General features: G+C 47.0%; 1 protein-coding gene across 1 annotated transcript in view; it reads left to right on the top strand.

Annotated features, from left to right (window-relative positions):
* Positions 1–25,663, top strand: part of POLE (DNA polymerase epsilon, catalytic subunit) — a 56,302-nt gene that overhangs the window by 1,944 nt on the left and 28,695 nt on the right. Inside the window, exons 2-26 of the mRNA XM_018061450.1 lie at positions 2,125–2,266; positions 2,703–2,783; positions 3,207–3,251; positions 3,405–3,497; positions 3,805–3,959; positions 6,084–6,225; positions 6,352–6,432; positions 7,135–7,242; positions 7,575–7,685; positions 7,947–8,032; positions 8,203–8,322; positions 10,128–10,260; positions 10,352–10,465; positions 10,573–10,785; positions 11,046–11,153; positions 15,574–15,702; positions 15,778–15,880; positions 15,966–16,112; positions 16,465–16,610; positions 18,489–18,637; positions 19,738–19,830; positions 20,087–20,231; positions 23,417–23,574; positions 23,924–24,119; positions 24,751–24,965. Coding sequence (XP_017916939.1) covers positions 2,125–2,266; positions 2,703–2,783; positions 3,207–3,251; positions 3,405–3,497; positions 3,805–3,959; positions 6,084–6,225; positions 6,352–6,432; positions 7,135–7,242; positions 7,575–7,685; positions 7,947–8,032; positions 8,203–8,322; positions 10,128–10,260; positions 10,352–10,465; positions 10,573–10,785; positions 11,046–11,153; positions 15,574–15,702; positions 15,778–15,880; positions 15,966–16,112; positions 16,465–16,610; positions 18,489–18,637; positions 19,738–19,830; positions 20,087–20,231; positions 23,417–23,574; positions 23,924–24,119; positions 24,751–24,965 — 3,213 coding nt within the window. The remainder of the gene's footprint in view (positions 1–2,124; positions 2,267–2,702; positions 2,784–3,206; positions 3,252–3,404; positions 3,498–3,804; positions 3,960–6,083; positions 6,226–6,351; positions 6,433–7,134; positions 7,243–7,574; positions 7,686–7,946; positions 8,033–8,202; positions 8,323–10,127; positions 10,261–10,351; positions 10,466–10,572; positions 10,786–11,045; positions 11,154–15,573; positions 15,703–15,777; positions 15,881–15,965; positions 16,113–16,464; positions 16,611–18,488; positions 18,638–19,737; positions 19,831–20,086; positions 20,232–23,416; positions 23,575–23,923; positions 24,120–24,750; positions 24,966–25,663) is intronic.

Raw genomic sequence — 25,663 nt, 5'->3', positions numbered from 1 at the left:
GCTCACATGTAGTTGGTAAACAGGAGAATATCAGTAAAATGTGGAGATTGTATTGGTTCATTTGCAGTTTTTCCCTAGGCAAGGGGGTCAGAATCGAGTAGAATTAAACAGTCTTCAGTAGAGAAGGAAAGAGCCCTTGGCTGGAGTGTGGCACGGATATGTGCCCTGTTGGCTCTGTTTGAAGACAGTTTTATCTGAGTGCCTGTACCAGTGTCTCCCTCCAATCTCAGGTGGCAGGCTACACTTTTTTCTCCTGTACTCAACAGTCATAAGCCAGGACCTTACTGCTTGTGTTATGCATTTAAAGCAAACAACTCTGTAGAAACATGGTTATTGACTTTGCTGTATAGAAATTAAAGCTGCCTTTCAGTGTTTATAAGCCAGCTAAAAGAAAAATGGCTTAGCATGGAACACTGCTGTCTCTGTGTACTCAGACACTGAACTGTGCAGCCCAGCACACTGCAGCCATCCTTGTTTCACTTTCCTAGCACGAAATGCACTTCCCTAGATGTGCTGCAGCCGCCTCTGTGGTTGTATGAGTGCCTTGAAAAGTGTTCAGTAAATATTTTTCCAACTCAAATTACATGACTTGAAAACACAAGTGAATTAGTTCATTCAGGTTATTTCAAATAACTGACGTTACAGAATTTTATCTTGAAGACAAAAAGTGAGTATTTCTCTGTTTCTGTTGGTCTTCAATAAATATCACAAATGCTATTTATCAAGCACGCACTCTACAAAAAATTCTGTCTGCACATCATATGTATCGTGATTTAATCATCACCACTGATTTTTGGTAGAACTAGTGTCCAACTTGGTCATTCTTTTTTTTTTTTTAAGTTATTTATTTACTTATTTATTGGCTGTGCTGGGTCTTCATTGCTGTAGGAGCTTTCCTCTACTTGCAGAGAACCAGTGAGCCATGGCTACTGTCTAGTTACAGTGAGCAGGCTTTCTCACTGTGGTGGCTTCTCTTGGGGAATATGGGCTCTAGGGTGCACCGGCTTTAGTAGTTGCAGCATATGGGCTCCCGGACCCTAGAGCACAGGCTCAGTCGTTGTGGTGCGCCAACTTGGTTGCTCCATGGCGTGTGGGATCTTCCTGGACCATGGATTAAACCCAAGTTCTGAAAATTCTGTGTGGTCAAATATGGTTAATTGCATTTTTTACAAGAAACAGACTAATAATAAATTTGGGTACCATCATTTTAAAAATAGAGAAAGCTTTTTGAGATAATTGTAGGTTCTTAGCAGTTGTAAGAAATTACACAGAGATCCCTTAACCTAGTTTCCCCCCGTGGTAACAGCTGACATAACTAGAGTGCCGTGTCACAACCAGGAAATTGACATGATACAGCAGTGTATGAACACTCGTTTATGTGTATGTAGATTTAGTTCTGTGCACTTTCTGTATTCATGACCAACATCACGGTCAGGCCACAGAACAGTTCTGACCCAGGTGTCCCTTATGCTACCTTTTTATAGCCACAGCTATCTCCCTTCCCCTATTAATGGCTAATCCGTTCTCCATCTCTAAACAATGCTGTATAAGTGGAATAAAGTATGTAATTTGGGGGAGTTGGTTTTTTCACTCAGGCTAATTCCCTTGAAACCATTCTAGGTTATTGCATGTATCAATAAGTTTGTTACTGATGAATTGTATTCAATGAGAAGGATATAACACAGGTTAACTATTCACCTGTTGAAGAGTATCTGGGTTGTTTCCACTTCTTGTCTATAATGAACAAAGTTGCAGTGAATATGCACATACAAGTTTTTTGTGTGAACATGAGTTTTCTTCGTCTGGGATAAATGCTCAAGATTGCAACACTGGACTTGATGCCTTTTCCTTTTTAACTACCCCATGAGGCAGCATGTCCAGCCAAGATTGTTGTTTTTAATTAGTGTTCTGGTTACATAGTTAAAACAAGTTTTGACGTGAGTATGACATCAAACAATATGACGTCCCAGTCATATTTTTCCTATGAGTCGTGTTTTCTTAATGAGCATTTTTCGGGGATGCTCCTACCATGTCACATCTGAAATGCTTATACTGGGTGGACTGAGGGTTGCGGGTGTAGAGTGTCATGATCAGTGGAGACTGGATTTCCCTCTTTTCACTCAGGGATGATGGCTCCTCTTCCTCTGTCTCGGCACTCAAGCGCCTGGAGCGCAGTCAGTGGACAGATAAGATGGATCTGCGGTTTGGTTTTGAGAGACTCAAGGAGCCTGGTGAGAAGACAGGCTGGCTCATCAACATGCACCCTGTAAGCACCTGTGCTTTTCCTCCATTTTCCTCCTCCCATTCAGGAGGGCAGCACAGCCCTTATCTGAAGAGCAGGTGACACCTGGTGGGAACATGTTGTGGACCATCCAGGTAGAGATGGGATTGTTTGCAGCTCTCCGGCTTTCCTCTTTAACTTCTCAGGGTCTTCTCTGGGTCATTAAGAGGTCACTGGGATAACAAAGGGGAGGGGGCATCCCTGTTACCCATAAAAATAAAGCTTTCAAAGATGAGGAGACAGAGACATTCCCATCTGGACGCTGTTATGACATAATTCTTGTGACTGGGTCTGGTAGGGTTTTTGTAAAGGTAGAGAAAGATTTTGTTTTTAAAGTACTCAGTTTCCTAGAGAAGGAAGAAAAGGCTCTTGTAGTTTGTAGAGGAAAACCTTGTGCTCTTGTTGACCGACTCTCTTGCAGACTGAGATTTTAGATGAAGATAAACGCTTAGTTAGTGCTGTGGATTACTACTTTATTCAAGATGATGGGAGCAGATTTAAGGTAAGGCCCTTGAACCCAAAGAAGCTAAAAACCACTCAGTGATGAGGCATAACTGGGCTCAAAATGATATATGTCCTTTTAGCTCTGCAGCTGTGAGGAGAGGGTTTATGGGAGACTTGTAGCAGGCAGCTGCCCAAAGCTGTTTAGGAACATGGGCCCCATGGAGCCACACTAGTCACCACTTAAGATGTCCTAAGAGAAGCTAGCTCAGGAAGACTGAAAGATGAGCAGTATTGTGTCTCTTAGACTATTGCCCTTGTGATATGTGCAAGTCTAATTTTCTGTTGTATCATCTCTTCTAAGATATGTCCAGGTCAATGATGCATTGAATCTAGGCTGCTCACAGGTATAATAAAAACAGCCTATCTTCATTTTTCTCCTTTTTTCTTTGTCGTCACCCCACATGGGCTGTGATTCTTACAGGTGGCCTTGCCCTACAAGCCATATTTCTACATTGCGACCAGAAAGGTAGGTCTGTCGTTTATGGCATTAGGTCAAATGACCTGAGCTTCGTTTTGTGAGGAGAGTCAAAACTGGAAATAAAGAGGCTTCTAGAGAAACAGGCAAGAAAGGAAGTAGATTTTACTAATGGGTTGTCTTTTCATTCTGATCCTGATTTAGGGTTGTGAGCGAGAAGTTTCGTCTTTTCTTTCTAAGAAGTTTCAGGGTAAAATTGCCAAAGTAGAGACTGTCCCTAAGGAGGATCTGGACTTGGTGAGTATCACCCAGCCCTTTCTGGGTAAATTAGGTTGGGTCTGCTCTGTCCGTGGGGTGAGATGGGGAGGACATGTTTAGTACCTGTGGGGCAGTATAGATGATGGATTTTCATGACTGTCCCTGCCTCCTCCTCAAAAACTCTAGTGGCATCTTTGGTGCCACATGCAGAGTTGAAGAAGTTGCTTTGGAGTTGCCAGCTCTTCAACTCATTTATATACTGTTGACTTGTTCTCCCCTTATTTTATCTCTCCAACTTAGTATTTTTTTCTCTTGAACTCATGAACACCATCTCTTCACTCTGTAGCCAAATCACTTGGTTGGTTTGAAACGAAATTACATTAAGCTGTCCTTCAACACCGTGGAGGACCTCGTCAAAGTGAGGAAGGAGATCTCCCCAGCTGTGAAGAAAAACAAGGAGCAGGGTCATGCCAGTGATGCCTACACAACTATGCTCTCCAGGTAAGCTTCGTTCACATAAGCAAAGCAGCCAGTTGGTCCATAGGACTTTTCCCATTTTTCCTAAGTTTACAAGATGAATAGGACATGGGAAAACTCAGCAATAAAGTTACCTTAATGATTGGCTTTGTTCAGTGCAAAACACTTTTGAGCAATTAGTTAGACTTTCTTATATGTTCCCTTTGTGTTAAATTAATGGTGGATTCCCAGGTTGTAGTTCAGCTGTCCCTTCTTTCTTACATGGGGATAGATTTGGCTTCAAACTGAGTTTCTGTAACAATAAAGGCATTTTAGATTTCTAATCCCACCACCATAACAGAGTCTGATTTCATGGCTTTTAGAAAGCGTTAAGATGTCTGCAAATTTTATTAAATATCTAGATTTATGTAGCACATCGTCTCCAGAGAACCCTGGATATTATACAGAGAAATTTAAATAAAGGACAACAAACACTGTTTGTTAAATATTTAAACATCAACAGTAGTAAGCAACAGGGTAAGATATTAAGAAGAAATCTTGGCTAATTAAAAGTTATGATGACTTCAACATACCAGATGGCCAACAGGCACATGAAGAGATGCACAACAATTCTAAATGTTAGAGAAATGCAAATCGGAACTATAATGAAGTACCACCTCACACTGGTCGTCGTTAAAAAGTCTGCAAATGACAAACACTAGAGGTGTGAGAAAAGGCAATGCTCCTACATTATTGGTAGGAATGTAAGTTGGTCCAGCCACTATGGAGAACAGTATGGAGGTTCCTCCAAAAACTAAAAATAGAGTTGCCATATGATCCAGCAATCCTACACCTGGGCATATATCCAAATAAAACTATAATTCAAAAAGATGCATTCACCCCTGTGTTCATAGCAGCACTGTTCACAATAACTAAGACTTAGAAACAACCTAAATGTCCATCAACAGATGAATGGATAAAGGTGGGGTTCATATATACAGTGGAATACCACTCAGCCATAAAAAAGAATGAAATAATGCCATTGGCAGCTGCCTGGATGGACTTAGAGATTGTCATACTAAGTGAAGTAAGTCAGAAAGAAAAAGGCAAATACCATGTGATAACACTTAATATGTGGAATCTAAAATTTGACAAATGAACTTATCTATGAAACAAAAATAACCTCGCAGACATAAAGAACAGACTTGTGGTTGCCATGGGGCAAGAGTGGATTGGGAGTTTGGGGTTAGCAGATGCTAACGATTATATATAGGATGGATAAACAACAGGGTTCTACTGTATAATACAGGAAACTATTCAGCATCCTGTGAGAAATGATAATGGAAAACGATTTTTAAAAGAATGTTTATGTATATAACTGAATCATTTTGCTGTATAGCAGAAATTAACACAACATTGTAAATCAACTAAAAGACATGCAGAAATTTATGAGGATTTTAGAAGAGAGCTAATCGTAATCTCTGGCAAAAGTAGATCAGTTTGGGACCCTGGATGTTTCTGCATCAGCACCCCCTGCCCAGTGGCTCATTAATGATTTTTCAGAATACTGCAAGTTTACCTGGAGACTGAGTCCCCAGAGGTCTGAGCCTTCTCTAAAACTCATTGCCTTTTTCTCCCCCTTAATAGTCCATTCAGTATTTGGAAGCTTAGTGGACTAATATTGGAGTGAATATTCTAGTGACAGTGATTCCCACTTAGATATGGTAAGAATAATTATGATGCAGAAATAGTTACTGTTTTCCAGTCACTTCACCATGCTAAGAGCTTGTGAGCATGTTACCTTATGACTTGTGCTGGGTGGGCCTGTTCCTGTCGTCTTTGTTTTCTTGATGAAGAAATAACCTCAGTGAAGGTGGGTCACGTCTGTAGATATGCATTCCGAGTAATAGTCTCCTTCTTTGCTCTTTTAATTGGGGTGGAACTTACATCCAATAAAATGCATGTCCTAAGTGTACTGAATTTCCTTGTGTCTGTGGCCTGCTGCTTGGTCGGATGGGGGTCATCCAAGGTCATTCCTTATGAAGGGCCTGTCCTGATCATCTCAGCCACCTTGTAAACCTTTGTGTTTACATTGTTTGGACTCTGGCCTTTCCCCACTTCAGGTCCTAGCAGAGTATAGTTGAAAAAGCTGCTCTCTTTATTTTGCAGTGTTCTGCAAGGAGGCAGTGTAATTATTGATGAAGAGGAAACGTCTAAGAAGATTGCCGACCAGATGGACAACATTGTGGACATGCGAGAGTATGATGTGCCTTACCACATCCGTCTCTCCATCGACCTGAAGATCCATGTGGTGAGTGGGCTGTTGCCTGGGGGTAGCTACTGACAGCCAGGAGGTAATATTGAAGGATAGATCTATAGAGTAGACTTCCCTGGGCAGGTGTAGAAGTTTTCAGTTAATGCACCACATGTCCTTCAGGCTCACTGGTACAATGTCCGGTACCGAGGAAGTGCCTTTCCAGTGGAAATTGCCCGCCGCGATGACCTCGTTGAACGACCAGTAAGTACTGCTCGCATTTCCTCCATCCTAAACTTTCCAGTTGTTTCTGGCGAGAAAGGTGAAAGGTGAATTTGATTTTGCAATTGATTTGCTTCTTTTTCCTCAAATACTTAAAAGAATTTTGAAATAATTGGGGTTTTTTTAATCAGTTTCTGACCTTGCACATATATATCATCGTGTGCTGTTAGTATTTGAGCTAGGCTGGATCTGAACATTGGAGGGAAAGCCTTGACTTCCATTTTTGATGGTTAAGAGCATGGTTTCAGCATGTTATGTTGAAAAATGGATTCAAAACTGGTTCAGGAACAGCTTTCTGATCGTGGGATAGTCTGTACTCTGTTTTCTCACATCTAAGATGAGATTGTCAGTTCTGTATCATAGTCTCCTGTCAAAGTTGTCATAAAGGTCAAAATGAGGTGATTCATTTTAAGGTGTCTAGAGACTCAAGTGTTCTGTAATTCTAGACTTTTCCTGTGAACAGTGGCTCCAGCCATATCTTGTATATTCAAGTTTTCATATCATCATGGTAGATCAGTCCACCCCAAGATGCCTGTCCTGCTTTTTCCTGGACCTTTCCCCACAGCAGCTCAACTCTTGCTTTTAGTAACTGGCAGTAGAGGTGGAGGTGTCAAGAGAACCACCAGGGTCTCCAGAGCTCAGCTTGGTTCTTGGCCAACTTAATGCTACATTTTGTCCCTTCAGGACCCCGTGGTTTTAGCATTTGACATTGAGACAACCAAACTGCCCCTCAAGTTTCCAGATGCTGAGACCGACCAGATTATGATGATTTCCTATATGATTGATGGTCAGGTGAGTGGTTGCCTTCTGGAATGTGAGCTCTCTGTGAACTGGAACCAAGTCTGGTCTCCAAACCTGAACAGTGTCCACCCGTGGTTAGTATTTGTTTGGTGACTAATGAGAGAATGGAGTCCACACAAGTGAACAAGCAAGCTATTCTGGCATCTAGTGACTCTCTACCCTCCAGGCAAATCTTAGGACTAAGTAGCCTGTCTTTTTTGGGAAAGCGATGGCGTTTCAAGTTGCTGCAAAGGTTTTGTAGCAAAAGTCTCCAGGCTGCATGTGGGAGGTGTGTCTTAGGCTTTGTTTCTGTAACTCGCACTGACTGCTAATGAACTTCCCAGGGCTACCTCATCACCAACAGGGAGATTGTCTCAGAAGATATAGAAGATTTCGAATTCACCCCCAAGCCAGAATATGAAGGACCCTTCTGTGTCTTCAATGAGCCCGACGAGGTAGAGATGCCACTTGGGAAAGTGCCTGATGTTTGGGAATAGGAAGAGGAGGCAAGCATGGTGATCCTCTCAGATCTCAGCATTTGTTTAATCATAATAGCAGCTGGGCTCAATCCCCAATGGTTGGTCCTCGATCACATAAGGTTAGGATGGAAATAAAGGGGTCATGTGAAATTGTTATTCCTCAGCTTTGGAGAGGTATTAAAATCACTTGAGGAAGAGTAAAGTAACCCTTTGACTGCCAAAATTTGTTAAATTCAGGTTCATCTAATCCAAAGATGGTTTGAACACATCCAGGAGGCCAAACCCACCATCATGGTCACCTATAATGGGGACTTTTTTGACTGGTGAGTCAGAAAGGGGGAGGAAGAGATGGGAGAAGCACCACTTGGTAACACGGGTGAGCTGCTCACCCTGTTTAAGAGGAGATGGTATGAAGTGTCCGCTGGGGTAGTCTGGCCCCTGTGGAAATTAGAGTCTCACTGTCCCACGTGCTTTTCTGTCCTCTCGTCCTTAGGCCGTTTGTGGAGGCCAGAGCAGCGGTCCATGGACTGAGCATGTACCAGGAGATAGGGTTCCAGAAGGACAGCCAGGGGGAGTACAAATCACCCCAGTGTATCCACATGGACTGTCTCAGGTAGGCCCTGCAGCTCACGTGGTGGCTCATCGCAGTGTCTCATGAGGGCTTTCTGTAAGTGAGAGTCCCTTATACACACTGCTCCTTTCCATACCTTCTTACAGAAGCTGCCGAGAAGTAGCTCCTGTTACCTGAGAGGACAGTGGCTGCTGGCTGGTCCCCAGGGTATAGAAACCAGTTGAGAAAGAAGGACCTGGTAGAGTGAGGTCTGGTGCTATGGGAGGTCACAGAGAGGCCTTGGCTTCCCCACATCAGATTGGGATGTGGCAGCCAGGCTCTCTTAAAGGACAAGCATGATGTCCAGATAGGCTGGGGTGTCCAGACTCAGGATAAGCGTGTGAGGTGGCCCAGAGTGCTGAGAAGGAAGGCTGGAGAAAAAGGTCTTCTGGGCTTCCTGTGCCCAGTGAGGAGGTTGGTTTTTTCTTGGTGGTCGTGGGGAGCCACTGACACATTTAAAGCTTAATGAATTTTCTCCTTACCCCTGGTATTATGGTGCATGGATTGAAGGGGCAGGCGGATTGCAACATGAAGAGGAGTGAAGAGAGGGCTGGTCTTGAGATATCTGAGAGTCGAGGACTTGGGGATCTATAGATATGGGGACAGGTGCAAGAGGCATTAGGAAATTCTGGTTCTCAGGACTTGGGCTGGGCTCCTGGAGAAATAGGGCAGAGTTCAGTTTCAGAATAAAAGCAGACCTGGGAGCTCCATCCACATGGAGGATCTGGAGACTGTGGGGCTCGGTGATAAGAGCAAAAAACTTGATAGTTGATGGATTCTCAAGAAGAGAAATAGGGACTTTCCTGGTGTTTCAGTGGCTAAGAGTCATCCTGCTGATGCAGGCCACATGGGTTTGATCTCTGCTCTGGGAAGACTGTACGTGCCAAGGGGCAAGTAAGCCCATACTTCACAACTACTGCGCCCACAGACCTGGAGACCATGCTCTATCACAAGAGAAGCCACTGCAACCAAGAGTAGCCGTTGCTCGCCACAATTAGAGAAAGCCCACGCGCAGCACCCAAGACCCAGTGCAGCCAGAAAAATGATTTTTAAAAAAGATCCCACATACTACAGTGAAGATTGAAGATCGCTCATGGCTGCAGCTAAGACCCTACACAGTCAAATAAATACTTTTTTTTTTTTTTTTAAGTAAGAGGAGTAAAAGAGAGGTGGGGTTCCTCAGTGGAGGCGGCAATCCTGGGGATCCTTAGCAGGGCGTTTCTGAGGGGGAGAACGGCCCACAGGGCAGAGAGGCCACAGACGGTGAGAATGGATGCTGCCAGTACGAAGTTATAAGTCCTAGAGATATAGTGGTGTCTGTCGTGGGGCTGAGTTGTGAGGAACAAAGAAGTGGAGATGGCACGAGGGGGCCTCGAGTGTTTTTATACAGAGGGCTTGTGTAAGAAGAGGACTGGAGTTTGACAGCAGGGTGTGAGGGGCAGGGAGAGCAAGGCACAGCCTGGCAGCACCTATAGCGAATAAGCTGTGGAGGAATCTAGAAGTTCAGACAGCAGGTTCCTGCTGGTCCCCTTTTTATTTCTCCGTGAGGGTGAGAAGAAGGCCTTGCAAGGACTGGAAGGACCGGCTGTGTCGTCTCCTTGTGTTTGTGGGTTTCTCTGTGAAGTTGACTGGGTCCAGGTGAAAGCTTTTCGCAAGGGGCCTGCACCACGTGAGATCTTGGTGATCTTTTGGAGTACCTGTCAGGACCCTGCATCTTCCTATAGAGTGTCCAGCTTCGCCACATCTCACAGGTTCCTGGGCTTCATCTCAGAATTATCTCTGGCTTTTGCTTTTCTTCTCCTTTCCAGGTGGGTAAAGAGGGACAGTTACCTGCCCGTGGGCAGCCACAACCTTAAGGCGGCAGCCAAAGCCAAGCTGGGCTACGACCCAGTGGAACTGGACCCCGAAGACATGTGCCGGATGGCCACTGAGCAGCCCCAGGCACGTGTGCTGCCTCGCTGAGTCACCTTCTGGTGGGGATGGCGGCCTCTGGACCCCTCACTGACCTTACTGTCTGATGTCTTCTCCTCAGACTCTGGCCACCTACTCGGTGTCGGACGCAGTGGCCACATACTACCTGTACATGAAATATGTCCACCCGTTTATATTCGCCCTGTGTACCATCATCCCCATGGAGCCCGATGAGGTCAGTGCCTGTCCTGGCCCGCTGCCTGACAGGGTGGTCCCAGGCAGCTGATGCAGGTGCAGCCGTTGATTTCTGTATTTGGCTCACAGCCTGATATTTCCCTGTAGGTGCTGCGGAAAGGCTCTGGGACGCTGTGCGAGGCCTTGCTAATGGTGCAGGCCTTCCATGCCAACATCGTCTTCCCCAACAAGCAGGAGCAGGAGTTCAACAAGCTGACAGATGATGGCCACGTGCTGGATGCTGAGACCTACGTGGGTGGCCACGTAGAAGCCCTGGAGTCGGGCGTGTTCCGCAGCGACATCCCTTGCCGGTTCCGGATGGTGCGCCACTCCTAAGGCAGGGCCTCGTCCCGCCAGTGCTGTGGGAGGACCCAGGAGGGACCCAGCCACAAGGGCTGAAATAAAACCCTCGCCCCCTTCTCACCCATGGACCCCTCACCAGCTGTCCTTTGTCTGGCCTACCCTTCAGGTTGCTGTTCCTTCTGGAGTGTTCTCTTAGTAGAGTCCCACCTGAAGTAGGTTATGTGGTGTGGGGCCATTTTCCTGTCTTTCTCACATCCTCTCTTGGTTGTTTGTGTTAGAATCCTGCTGCCTTTGACTTCCTGCTGCAGCGGGTGGAGAAAACCATGCGTCACGCCATCGAGGAAGAGGAGAAAGTGCCCATGGAGCAGGTCATCAACTTCCAAGAGGTGATGCATAGGCTCGGGGGAGTGGTGTGGGGAGAGCAGTCTGTTTAGATGCCCTGCTTTGCAGAGTGGCTTCTTTCAGTGGCCTATTCATTGTGCACCTACTGTGTGATCATACTTGGTTGCCGAGACAGGACACGGGGCCTGGTCTCGTGTAGTTAGCACAGGACAGCGTATTGGCGCAGTGAGGGATTCGACTTTGTGTTCAGGAGAATTTCACAGAGGAGGCAATGGCTTTCAGAACAAAGTGGTGGGCTGATGTGGGAGAGGAAGGCAAGTGAAGGGTAGATACAACTATGTCTTGTAGGCGGCAAGGAGCCATTGGAGGTTTTTACTTTCTTTCTGTCTATGGACTTTAAAAACGACCCCATGGACTGTAGCCTACCATGCTCCTCTGTCCATGGGATTTTCCAGGCAGTAGTACTGGAGTGGATAGCCATTTCCTTCTCCAGGGACCTTCCCGACCGAGGGATCGAACCCGGGTCTCCCACATTGTAGACAGACGCTTAACCGTCTGAGCCACCAGGGAAGTTAAAAAAAATGACGATAGGAGTTCCTATAAATTACAGGGTAGAATATCGTAACTGCAAAGTCCTTCACATAGTAGTTAGAAAGCACCATTTTCAAAGTGTGTCACATGACCAGAGGCACCAGGCACCACCTGCTTTGCTGGTCTTATTCCTTTGGATGTGGTGTATCTTGGGTCTCTATCAGGCCCTGCTTCAGCATATTCAGCTACTCTGAGTGGTTTGCAGCTCTTAACAGTTCTAGGATTGATTTCAAGAAATGTAACATATTCACCAGGCAAAGTTGAAACAAAAACGTGTGCATGTGCTCTGCATAGTACAAAGTTCGGTGCAGCTCTTGTCAGCTACAGCTATCATATGCTTTGGGAACTTTCCATGAACCAACTTGGGAAGAGAGTGTAGGCTGAATGACAAATAGGAGTTAAAGAGCAACTTGAGCAAAACAAAGATACTGCTTTTTTGGCCTTGACGTGAGGCCTGTGGGATCTTAGTTCCCCAACCAGGGATCGGACCCAGGCCCCTGGCAGTGAAAGCTCTGAGTCATAACCACTGGGCTGCCAAGGAATTCCCCAAAGATACTACTTTTAAGTCTGTGAACCAATGAAATGAGTGAGAAGTGGGCTGAAGGTGTGCTAATTGGAGGGACCCCAGACACCGTAGTGAATTTGGACGTGGACTTTCTCTAGATGACAGATGGTCATCTAAAGTCCCTGAAATTGTTCTCTGTAGGGTGGCCTAGGGTCTTTAGGGAAAGGGTAGCAGGTTCACCTTTTGTTCCTGAGTGACCATCTCAGCAGTAGTGTGATAGCTGGTGGGAGGTGCTAGCTGGGGGCACACAGCGGCATCTGGCTTGTCCAGGTGTCGTCCCATCATCCCAGCCTTCCCACTACTGTCGTCTCATCTTCCCTCTCTAAGCAGCATTTCAGAGCATGCCCTAGCACAGAGAAGGATGGGGGAATTATTCTCCGAATGGTTCACTTGCTTAAAATTCAGTTAGAAACAGTATTATCTTTCTGGTATTTCCTGTTCTACTTGATAGATACTCCTTTTTTCTTCTGGTTGATTTCTGTGTAATTTAGATGTTTTCCAGTTTATACTTTGAATGTCCAGAGGTTGGCAAGCTGTAGTACAGAAGGGCTGTTTTTGTACAGTCAGCAAGCTAAGAATGGTTTTCATATTTTTTAAATATTTTAAAAGAAAAAGTAGACCATAGCCACAAAACCTGAAATATTTATTATCTGGTCTTTCACAGAGGTTTGCTGACCCCAGATCTAAAGGTGTTTTTTTTTGTTTGTTTGTTTAAGCCAACTTTTCTCAGAATAACTCCTAAGTACAGTAATTCTCAAGTTTTAATGTTGTATTTCTTGTTGTTGCATAAGTTTTGGACAAAATGAACTTATCAAATAAGTACATATCCAATGTTCTCATTTAAGTGTTACTTTGGGAGAGAAAATAAAAGTGTATGACTATCAGAAGCCTGTTTAGCCTTTTTCAGTTTCAGTGACTGTTTTTGTGTTTTAGGACAATATTTTTATTTCTAGAAGCTCTCTATTGGTTCTTTTTCAAATATGCTTTATTTATTTCTTTATAGTGGGCTTTCTCTTCCTGTGTTTTATTTTTAAAAACTTTTTATTGAAATATACTGATTTATAATGTTTCAGGTATACAGCAAAGTGATTCAGATTTTAAAAATACACACACATGTATATTCTTTCTTTTCCCCCCTTTTTTTGGCTGTGCCATGTAGCTTGCAGGATCTTAGTTCCCTAACCGGGGATCAGATGCGTTCCCCCTACAGTGAAGCACAGAGTCCTAACCACTAGGCCACCAGGGAATTCCATGTGTATATATTCTTGTTCCTGTTGTTTAATCACTAAGTCATGTCCGACTCTTCACACCCCATGGACTTGTAGCCTGCCTGGGTCTTCTGTCCATGAAATTTCCCAGGCAAGAATATTGGAGTTCGGTTGCCATTTCCTTCTCCAGGGGATCTTCCTGACCCAGGGATCAGGAAGTATTTCTTGTGTCTCCTGAATTGGCAGGTGAATTCAAGAACCACCAGGGAAGCCTGTGTGTGTGTGTGTACACATGTATCTTTTTCAGATTCTTTCACATTATAGGTTATTACAAGGACTGTTCACTTATCTCTAATTAGCCTGATTTTACCATGTTTACTCTGGGAGGTTTATTCTCTTATGTTCTTAGGGTTCTCCTCCCACTGTGTCTGCTCTCAGTCATGGTATGGTTTTTTTTCCCCATGCTTTACAATTTTGAGACTTTTTTTTCCTTTCTGAATGTGCCGCGTGGCCTGTGGAAGCTTAGTTCCCTAATCACTGATTGAACACACACCACCCCCTGCATTGGAAGCGCAGTCTTAACCACTGGACATCTAGGGAAGTCCTGTCGCTCTGCAATTTTGGAATCTGAACTCCTCTTCAGCAGGAGGGCTGTTGGTAGTTTGACAGTTTCTTCCTGGTTCCCCAAAAGTAACATGGGCCCAATGCCCCTTCTTACCTGGTTCCTTGGCTGAAGAGCCCCAGAACCAGTGGAGACCTGTTAGTGCCTGTTATGATAAACGCTCAGAGAAAATGCTTTCTTTGCCCAGAGTCCAAAATAGACATGGTGAGCAAACTTGCTGTAGTTTATTCTTTTATGGAGGCGGCCTTTGAGAGTCCTGCCTTTATTTGGGGCTCTGCATTTTATCTCCCTTTTGTTGTGTGTAGCCTGTCCCTCCTTGAGGCAGCATGAGAAATGTGAGGTCAGAGCTCACGGCACAGGCCTGAGGCCGCGAACCTCAGAGAGGCCTGCTGCCTGCCTGCCCGCAGCCAGGGTCCGGGAACTCAGGCTTCAAGAGGTTTCTCACCTTCCTCTAGTAAGAATGGCTCACTCACTCGTGCTCAGGTTGTTTGTGCAAACAGTGTGGTTTGTGCTAAGTGCCTTCTTTCCTTTCTGGAGTCTGGGCTTTGGTCCAGGCAGGCAGAGTTGCCTACGTGATCAGCCCCCTATAAGAACTCTGGGCACTGGGTCTCCATGAGCTTCCCTGGGGGACAGTACTTTTCACAGCACTTCTCATGTGTTATCACAGTTTGTTGCTGGAAGAATGAAGCTCATCTCAGCTTGAATCTGGGCTCCTCCCGACTTTCCCCCAAGCGCCTTTGCCCTTTGCTCCTTGAGCTCTGTGTCTTTTCCCTGTGAGTCACCAAACCTAGGGGTGGTCTTGGGGATCCCAACACAGGGCCCAGCCTCTGCCAGACACCATTGAATCAACTCACTGCTCTGATGTTGAGTCTCCTCATCACATTTGTTCTCTGGGAATAACTTAGAAGCTTACATCTGCATTCACAGGGATAGTTTTCATATTTCATTTAGGATTTCCATGTGTTTGGTGTCAAGAGGGTTTTTAAGCTAAGAGCCTTGGCTGGAAACAGAATCTGATTCATTGGTTTATAAAGTAATGCTGGAAACCATCTAGTATCACAGTTGAGAGCATGGTGTTTGGTCTCAGAGGGTCCATACTAACTTGAAACTTCTCATCCGTCAGATGAGGAATTGCAGGGACATTGATGGTGTGTCACTTGCCTGCACTGTGGGGGTACTCGGGGCCCCCAGGAAGTGTGGCTGTTGGTAATCCAGCGGGTCTCCCTACTCGCTAGCGGACGGGCTGTGCCATATGAGGCCGCATATTACCCATTTCTCTCCCGACCCCAGAGTTCTCTTGGGGCGGAGACTGCTGCTTCCCGTGCTGCGGTGCTCTGTCCTGTACCTCCAGGGTCTGGTGTGTTGGTGCCTGTTGTCTGTCGTCCATTTGGGACCCATGGTGTTTTCTCTGTTACTCTGTACAATCTCCAGTTTCCATCTTGGTCACCAGCCTTGACTTCTTTCCACTTTCTCTGTAGGTGTGTGATCAGATTAAGACCAAGCTCACCTCCCTGAAAGATGTTCCTAACCGAATTGAGTGTCCCCTCATCTACCACCTGGACGTGGGGGCCATGTACCCCAACATCATCTTGACAAACCGCCTGCAGGTGAGACACATTCTCATATCAGAATCAAGCTCTTTCTGCCTAAACCCTAATTGCTCTCTTCCTGTCCCCTCACAGCCCTCTGCCATGGTGGACGAGGCCACCTGCGCAGCCTGTGACTTCAACAAGCCTGGAGCGAACTGCCAGAGGAAGATGGCCTGGCAGTGGAGGGGAGAGTTCAGTGAGTGTCGGCCCTAGGGGGCTGCTCAGCAGGAAGCGGGTGGGCAGGTCTCTGTCACATCCTCTCTTCCCATCACTCCTTCTAGTGCCAGCCAGTCGCAGTGAGTATCATCGGATCCAGCACCAACTGGAGTCAGAGAAGTTCCCTCCTTTGACCCCCGAGGGCCCAGCCCGGGCCTTTCATGAGCTGTCCCGTGAAGAGCAGGCTAAATATGAGAAGCGGAGGCTGGCAGGTGAGCAGTTGGGCCATGTTGGTGTATCACACCTTGAGGTCAGTCGAGCCAGTTGTTGAAGTAGATGAGACCACTGTGAATTAGTTCATCCTATAGGCTTCCTGTTGTCATTTATCCTTCTGCAAGTTTCTGGCTCCCAAACTTGTAGTCTTTGTGTATTTGGTCTGTTCATACAGGGCTGCCCTTTGATGTGATTCATTAGGAGCTTGTCTTTCTGAGTTTTCTACTCCTTTGAGTTAACCAAAAAACCCATGTTTGTTGGCATCCATTGCCTAGCTTTCTTTGGCTGTGTCCAGGAGGCCTGTCCCCTGTGTGGAGTCTCACGTGCCCGCCATTCTCAATTGTGCTTCAGATTACTGCCGGAAGGCGTACAAGAAAATCCACATGACCAAGGTGGAGGAGCGTCTCACCACCATCTGCCAGCGGGAGAACTCCTTCTATGTGGACACTGTATGTGCTTTTCGGGACAGGCGCTATGAGTTCAAAGGTCTCCACAAGGTGAGCCTGACCTTCATGAGGTTTGAGCAGGATCTAGTTTCTGAGGTGAAAATCCTTGCTCAGTGCTGTCTCAATGTGTTACTCCCTATCTCTGAGTCCAATGCATGCATTCAGACAATAAACATGCAGTTGTTTTTAACTTTGAAGAATTAGGGGCCTGGGGCCTTGAAGCTATTCTGAATGATTGCTTTTAAAATAATTATTTAGAGCAGGGGTCAGCAAACTACTTTGTCATGGTGAAGCAGAAGGAGCTAATCTGTCAAACACAAGCCTCACAGCATGCTGGGGAGCTGAGCTGTCCGTTGGCCTCTTAGAAGCTCAGCATCCCAGGAGGTGCAGCTTGTGTGGATGTGAGAGATGGGTGTCACCATGTTGCGCCTCCCCCCGTCACCCCAGCCCCGACTGGCACTGGGTATTACTGAGGTCCTTCATGCCCCTTCCCCACTCCCCTCAGCAGTAACAATCTGATGTCTTCCAGTGTGATACAAATTTTGTATCACTGAGCACGTTGGTTGAGCACCTGTTCTGTGCCAGACCTTTTTCTAGGTACTGAAAAGACATCAGGTGGGGAAGTAATGGTGGAACGTTCTGAGATGAAAGAGAATGTCCAGTGTTTGGCCACTGTGACAGCAGCTAGCCTAGCAAACAGAAAGAGATGCCACTCAGGCAGGAAGTGAGTTCAGATACCCCTGGGTCACATCCCTGTCTCTCACCCTCCCTGGTGGTGACCATGTCTGCTGTATTGAGGTAAAATTGATGTGGGGTACATCTGACCCTTTCAAGTGGGCAGTTCTATAGAGTTTGACAAATGCATACACCTGTGTAACCACCACCACAGTGACAAGAACATTTCCTTCATAACCATTTACAATAGCACACAGCCCTTGTTAGCACAGCTGTGTCCATCTTCCAGCGGTTGGTATAGTACCTGATAAACAGTTGTTGGTCCATAAGTATCCAGGAGTTGGCGATGGACAGGGAGGCCTGGCGTGCTGCAATTCATGGGGTCGCAAAGAGTCGGACATGACTGAGCAGCTGAACTGAACTGAAGGAGTAAATTGTTACTCTCAGATGTTGCCTCTAAGAATGTGCACTTTGCTTTCAGCCTGTCAGTGGTTTCTGAGTTCTGTTTAAGAAACCCTATAACTCAGCCCATTGAATGCATTAATAAGAGTAAATTAAGTAACAGAACTTGGATTGGGAGCCTCTGGGCCTCTTTGGTGGAGTGAAGCCCCTGCCTCTGTCACTGGTCTTGAGATGTAGATTTCATCTGCTTCTCCAGTTAGCTGCCAGGTTCTGGATTCTGTTCTGTGGGCTTGAAATTGCCCTAAGTCTAAGGTGTCAAAGTGGGTTGTTGCTATCACAAAGTATTTTCTCCTAGTCCTTAGTTTCACAAGTAATAAAAATGTAATATTGATATGTTTCTTTGTGTTCATAAGTCCTTTCAGGATATCTGTCTTACATGGGGCAGTTCTAGATTGAAAGTGTTTTCAAGGTAGGTGAGAACTAACCATGCAGACACTATGGGGGACAAGCTGATATATTGATGTTAAATTTCTCAGGTGTAGTGATAGTGTTGAGGTTATATAGAATGTCCTTGTTCCTGGAAATTTTTTGCTGAAGTATTTAGGGGGGTCAGGTCATGATAGTTTCAACTTGCCTTTGGTTGTGCCAATAGAGATTTTCTCTAGAATGGAATAAAGGAAATATGGCAAAATATCAACAGTGACCCCTCTGGTATATGGTCTTTGTTGTACCTTTTCTTTTTTTGAAGTTTTCTATAGATTTGAAATTTTCAAAATATCAAAACCTTGGGCCCAGGTACAGAATGTGAGGTGGAAGAGTCTAGGAGGTGATCAGTCTTTGTGTGGGTTGCAGGTGTGGAAAAAGAAGCTCTCCGCAGCCGTGGAGGTGGGGGACGCGGCGGAGGTGAAGCGCTGCAGGAACATGGAGGTCCTGTACGACTCCCTGCAGCTGGCGCACAAGTGCATCCTCAACTCCTTCTATGGCTACGTCATGCGCAAGGGGTAGGCCCTTGCCTGTGGGGCCTGTGGGCACGAGCGAGAGGGGGAAGTCAGGGCCTCGTTCAAGGAGTGCAGGAGAGGGCGGGTTGGGTGGGGGCTGAGGTCACACTGACTCAGGGTTCTGGGCATCTGGGGCGTCAGCACTCCTGGACACATGCCTCTGAGCATCCCAGGCTGCAGAGCGGAGGGTAGTCTCTGGCGTACGGCTAGTGCATGCGTGCTCAGTCACGTCCAACTCTTGTGACTCCATGGACTGTAGCCCACCAGACTCCTCTGTCCACGGAATTATCCTGGCAAGAATATTGGAGTGGGTTGCCACTTCCTACTCCAAGGTCTTCTGAGAAGTCAAGAAAGCCAGGAATGGGGGCATCCTAAAGCCAACATGGAGTGTGTTCCCAGGGTAGGGTGCCAAAGGAAGATGAGGCAAGGTGGGGCCTGAGTGTGTCCAGTGAGCCAGCAGCTAGGTGGGTGGGGCCTCAGCAGAGCAGGTCATTGAAGGTGAGGCCTATCTGTTGTGAGTGGAACCCAGGAGGGTCAACATGGGTGGCCTTGGAGGAGCAAGGTAGTGGTGGGGCAGATTGGTTTGAGGGAAAGTGGCTTTGTTTGTTTGTTGTTGCCTTTTAATGGCAGAGAGGGAGGGGCTGAGAGCAGGGCTAGCACCTGAGCAGAGTTCCCTGGGGCAGGAGGGCCTGGCCTCAGGTCACTTGACACCTGTGAGACCTGATTTGAGTGCGGAGCCAGGTGGGCTGGTGTTTTGCCTGAGAAGTCAGAGGATGAGTGTGGGGTGTGGGAGAACAAGGAAGGCATGAGGTGGTGCCTGGGAGAGTGGGAGGGAACTCGAGGGGGCTCTCTCGGCCACTGCCCTGGAGAGCCCTGCTGAGCTGAGGTCGTTAGCTGTTGCCACGGCACATGCTGCATCCTTTCAGAACTTTCCTGAGCTGAGCACTGCTTTGAAGTAGGAACAGAGGAGTATCTTCAGCACAGAGCTTAATCCTACCTTAGTTCTTCCCTGCTTCAGATGTCCCTTCCTCCCAACCCTAACTCCTCTAATGTCCTCCTTGAGGGTGCCCCTCCCACCCCTCAGCTGTGACTGTCCCCTCCAGGGCCCGCTGGTACTCCATGGAGATGGCTGGCATCGTCTGCTTCACAGGGGCCAACATCATCACCCAGGCGCGGGAGCTGATTGAGCAGATCGGGTGAGTGCTGCACTTGGTCACCAGCTGCTGGGACTTGGGGGGGCACGGCCTGAGGTGAAGAGGCTGGACTCAGGGGCTGAGAAGGAACAAGCTGGTGACGATAGAGCTGGCGATGCTGGAGATGGGAAGGTGTTTCGTTTTGTGGGTTCCCAGCCAGGAGGAACCTCGTCCACTGTCAAGCATTGACACAGGGTTCTTGCTCTGTAGACATCCATGCCCATCATTCATGTGGTCTCATTTCTCTGTTTCTCTGTAGGAGGCCCTTAGAGCTGGACACAGATGGTATATGGTGTGTCCTGCCCAACAGCTTCCCCGAAAACTTTGTCATCAAGACCACCAATGTGAAAAAGCCCAAGGTGACCATCTCTTACCCTGGGGCTATGTTAAACATCATGGTCAAGGTGAGCCTGCGTCTCTAGCAAGGACCTATTGTCTGGGGTGGGGTTCTTCACACCCCCTCCCTTGATAGGAGTGTGGGAAAGGGGAAGCGTTGGCCCTTACACTGAGGCGCTCCCCTTTCTGAGTGGGTGCTCCCATTTCTGAATGTCTCTGACTTTGAGATTATCTTTCTCTAGCCTGAACATCTTGTCCAGAGATGTTGTGTTCAAAAGTTACCTGTGTCTCTGTTCCTATTTAGCATAATGACCAGACTTACAGCAAAATTGGAAAAATAGAACAAGAATTCCTGTATATCCTTTAGCCTGCTTCTCTTTATTTTTTTATTTGGCTGTGATGGGTCTTAGTTGTGGCACATGGGATCTCCGTTGCATCATCTGGGGTCTTTTGTGGTGGTGCGTGGGCTTTGGAGCTCACAGCCTCAGTAGTTTGTGGCACACAGGCTTAGCTACTCTGTGGCACATGGGCTCTTTCCAAACCAGGGATCTGACCCACGTCCCCTGCATTGCAAGGTGGATTCCTAATCACTAGACCACCGGGGAAGTCCTGCCTGCTTCTGTTTATCTTTTATAAACCCCAGTGTAGTTGTCAGAACTGAGAAGTCATGCCAGCACCACACTGTAACTCAACTACAGCTTTGTTTGTATTTCTCAGCTTTTCCAGGACCACGCCCTGCATTTGGCCAGCCTGTCTCCTTAGTCCCCTCCAACCTGGCAGCCCCCTTGGTCTTTCCAGTCTATTATGACCCAGACACTTTGGTGAATACTGGTCAGTTGCTTTGCGGACTAACTCTCCGTTTGAATTTGCCCCTTGTTCTTCGTTACTAGATTGAGGTTATTTGGGTTTTTTGGAGGGAAAAAAACAGAGATACGTGCTCCATGTTGGCATTCTTGCGGGGCACTGAGTCAGGATCAGCACTCCTGCTGGCATCCCAACTATCACGTTACAGGAACTAGTCCATGAGTCCACACTCCCAGGAGTGGCAGACCCCAGCCACACAGCAGAGCCATCCCAGTAATTAGTAAAGACTATGGCTCAGAGGTTAAAGCGTTTGCCTGGGATGCGGGAGACCCTGGTTCAATCCCTGGGTTGGAAGATCCCCTGGAGAAGGAAAGTGGCAACCCACTCCAGTACGCTTGCCTGGAGAATCCCATGGAGGGAGGAGCCTGGTAGGCTGCAGTCCATGGGGTCACAAAGAGTCGGACACGACTGAGCGACTTCACTTTCACTTTATGGAGGAGATACTCTCCTCTACACTGAGACTCTGCAGATGTGCTGTTTCACTCTGAACCTTCACCTTCTGGTTTTAGCACTGGCAGTATCCTGTCACAGTGGGAATCAGTCTGCCCAAGGCAACTCTGTATTTCCCTTGTTCTTTGTACATTATTAATTGGAACCTTTTGTAAGGAAGAGTTGTCACACTTCTCTCCTACTTTTGTTGTTAAGTCATTCAGTCCTGTCCAACTCTTTTGTGACCCCACGTACTTACTGTAGCCCTCCAGCCTCCTTTGTCCATGGAATTCTCCAGACAAGAATAATGAAGTGTGTTGCCATTCCTTTCTCCAGGGGATCTTCCCTACCCAGGGATTGAACCCAAGTCTCCTGCTAGGTGGGCAGATTCTTTACCCCTGTACCAATTCCTCTTACCTTCTGGGAAGCCCCTTTCTCCTACTTAGTCCCTCACTTACCACTTTATTGAGTTATTGGTTAGGTCATTGTGGGTGTGTGGGTGTTTGCTGTGTGGGGTAACAACCCAGTTCCATCCTGATGTGTTTTGTTGCTCAGCTTATTCCACTTTGGCCACTAGGGGCTCCTTCACGTTAGCCCCCTGTGTCCTTGAGACACACCCTGTTATGTGGTTTGGATTTGGGTTTTGGGGGAGTGCTTTACTTCCTGGGACTGCAAGACACTCCAGCCTCATCTTGTATTTCCCCTGTCCCACCTTGGAATCACCCATTTCTCCAAGGAGGCCAGGTTCCTTTTATTAGGAAGTGGTGGTAGAAACCAAGATGGGGTGTCTCTGCTGCTCACAGCAGATTGGCTAGGAAGTTGTGTGTGTGTGTAATAATCCCACACGTGTGTCTATATTTATTTCTCTGTTTGTCTGCATACATATTTAAATAGACATAACATGAACATATTGATATATCCGGCTCCAGTCTGTTCTCCTTTCCTTATTAGTGACTCCTTTGTCCTATCTCTGATTTTCCCAGTGTGTGTATTTATTTGTTCAACCCTAGTATTTGTGTAAAGCAGGTTCAGAGCTGTGTGTCTGTGAGCAGTAAGCCCACCAGCTGCAGTACAGTGTTCAGTCTTTACTCTTAGACCACCCACACCATGTGAGATTTGCCAAAGTTACTTAAGCCAGCCCTCTGGCAGGGTTCTGTCAAGCAGTGCTAGTGCAGTTGAGTTCATTTGTTCCAATCTGCAGGCGTTCTTGGGGTCACCCTAGATCCTAGTTGAATGTTGGTTCGTTTGCCTCCAGTAAGATTCACTCTTTTGTTGTTGTTGTTTTCATTCATTCATTTACTTCTGGGTCTTTGCTGCTAGGCATGGGCTTCCCATTGCAGTGGCTTCTTTTGTGGAGCACGAGCTCTAGGGTGCGTGGGCTTCAGTAGTTGCAGCACGGGGGCTCAGTAGTTGTGGCACACAGGCTCAGTTGCCGCTCAGCATGTGGAATCTTTCCAGACCAGGGATCGAACCTGTGTCTCTGCATTGACAGGCAGATTCTTATCCACTGTACCACCAGGGAAGTCCAGAATCCATGCTTTACAGGGAGCACTTCCGTGGGTTTTGACCCAGACATAGAGGCGTGTGTCCACCATCACAGAGCAGCATAGAACAGCCTCCACCCTAAAGGCTCCTGGTCGCTGCCCCGTGTTCTCAGCCCTTCTCGTTAGGCCCAGCCCTGGTTCCCTCGTGTGTTCTTTTATGTGATAGTTTTGCCTTTTCCAGCATGTCCTGTGAATTGAAACATGCTGTGTAACCTTGGTAGACCAAGCAGGAAGCACTTTGGTTCATCTATCTTGGACATATGTCAGAACTTGATCCCTTTTTCTTGCCAAGTGGTGTCCATTGTATGGAAGAGCCCCAGCTTGCTGATCCATCCACCCTTTGGAGGGCAGCTGGTCATCTCCAGGTTTGAGTGATGATGAGTGAGGCCGACCCCCTCTTCACTCTTGCTTGGCAGGAAGGCTTCACCAATGATCAGTACCAGGAGCTGGCTGAGCCTTCTTCACTCACCTACGTCACTCGCTCAGAGAACAGCATCTTTTTTGAGGTTGATGGGCCCTACCTTGCCATGATCCTTCCAGCCTCCAAGGAAGAAGGCAAGAAACTGAAGAAGAGGTAGGAATCCCACAGTCTTTATGCTTGGGAAAGGTCTAACAACTCCTCTAGTAAATGGACCAGGACCCACAATGGGAACAGACCTCGGTTCTGGTTTCTTGACCTTTTTGATTCAATTTGGAAAGCTTTTCTTGACACCCAAAAATTCTGTTCTCCGCCTGTTATATTCTGGTTCTACAGATTGCAAGCCCTAAGTCATTTTCCTTTTGGAGATCAGGGTAGAGAGATGTTTGCTGCTTGATGGATGCTAGAAGGGAGGATGAGAAAGGTAAGGAAAAAGGCAGAGGGGTGATGAGAAGCAGCTAGCATCCCAGGCTCTCTCCTCTGCTCTCTTTGCCTATGTTTCTAGGTATGCCGTGTTCAATGAGGATGGTTCCCTGGCTGAGCTCAAGGGCTTTGAGGTCAAACGCCGCGGGGAGCTGCAGCTGATTAAAATCTTCCAGTCCTCAGTGTTTGAGGCCTTTCTTAAGGGCAGCACCCTAGAAGAAGTGTATGGCTCTGTCGCCAAGGTGGCTGATTACTGGCTGGATGTACTATACAGCAAGGTAAGGCTCCTCATCTGGCTCTGAGGGTCCTGCAGTCAGAGTCCTGGTAAGCAAGGTGACAGATGAACTCAAGGCTAATTCTGATGAAATCCCATAACTTCCTTAGTGCCAGGGCTACCCCGAATCCCCCTTAACTTTTGTGTCCAGTGACAGAATTCTGTGAAGGAAACAAATATTAGCATGATAATGAGCCAGTTGTAAGCTGTTCAACCTCAGACAGGCCCCTTGGGCTCCTCCTCATCGTTGAAGAAAGCAGCTGGCTCCTCGGTTGGTCCATCTGCTATCCAACCTGCCCATGTCTCTCTTCTTTTCTCCCTCCTGGCTCCTCCTTTCCCTGTCTTTCTCTCCCTTTTAGGACAAAAATCAATTCTTTGTCTTTCCTATTATTCTGTAGTCTTGGTACTGAAAGCTCAATAAATGTTTCTTGATATTTTCCTGCACAGTTTAATAAAAGTTAAGGTTTTGTGTGTGGTGTGTTGCTGTGCAGTGGTATGAGACAGCCCTGTTACACCACTGCCTTCAGCTCATCAAGCTAGATGAATGCAGTTTCACATGGAGAAAGTCTTGGGTGAGCTCAGGCTGGTGCTCCCTTCCTCTGTATGATATTTTTGCTCTTTGCCTCTCTCTCCAGGCAGCTAACATGCCTGATTCTGAACTGTTTGAGCTGATCTCTGAGAACCGTTCCATGTCTCGGAAGCTGGAAGATTATGGGGAGCAGAAGTCGACATCCATCAGCACGGCCAAGCGCCTGGCTGAGTTCCTGGGAGATCAGATGGTGAAGGATGCTGGGCTGAGCTGCCGCTACATCATCTCCCGGAAGCCTGAGGGGTCTCCAGTCACAGAGAGGTAAGGGTTTCCAGCGTCAAGGAAGGAATTCCTTAAGGGTCTTGGTTGCTCTCTGAAAACCTGCATCTTCTGTAGAGCCTCTGTCCCTCCATAGAGAGATGAGCTTCCTTAAACAGGTCAGGGATAGTCAGGACTCGGAAGAGGGAGGAACCAGGCCTTGGACTTCCTTCAGAGCAGATGCCGGGAAGACTGCTGGGCCCTGGTGGGAATCCTGAGAGGGTGTAGTGAGCTTGTCCACTTGGAGCCCAGAGAATCTGGGTTCTTGGGTGGCCAGACTGAGAGTACCCTCTCAGTCAGGCATAGGGCAGTGGGGATGTCCTGGAGGGTCTGCTACAATGAGCATAACACAAAGTCCAGTTCAGGTTTAGGGCAGAGCTCCAGGTCACTCACACACAAGCAGACTGATGCTGCACTTCTCGAGTTGGGATTATTGAACCACAGCTACATGCTACCACACTGACAGCAAGAAAAGCAGGGTGATGCATGAAGGCAGAGTGTACTTCTGTCTATTTAAGTTTACACACAGGGGAAGTACAGTAGGAGTACTATAAAAGCATGTAGGGGATTGATAAGCACCAAGATAAACACTGTATTTACTTTGTATTAGGAGGGTCGACAGAGCTACACAGGGGACTTCATCGTCATCTTTATTTTTCATCCATGACATGAAAATGGCATGGCCAGTTTGATAGAAGTAG

This window comes from Capra hircus, chromosome 17 (genome assembly GCF_001704415.2).
Source record: "Capra hircus breed San Clemente chromosome 17, ASM170441v1, whole genome shotgun sequence".
Lineage (NCBI taxonomy): Eukaryota > Metazoa > Chordata > Mammalia > Artiodactyla > Bovidae > Capra > Capra hircus.
This window is presented reverse-complemented; position numbering and strand designations above follow the sequence as displayed.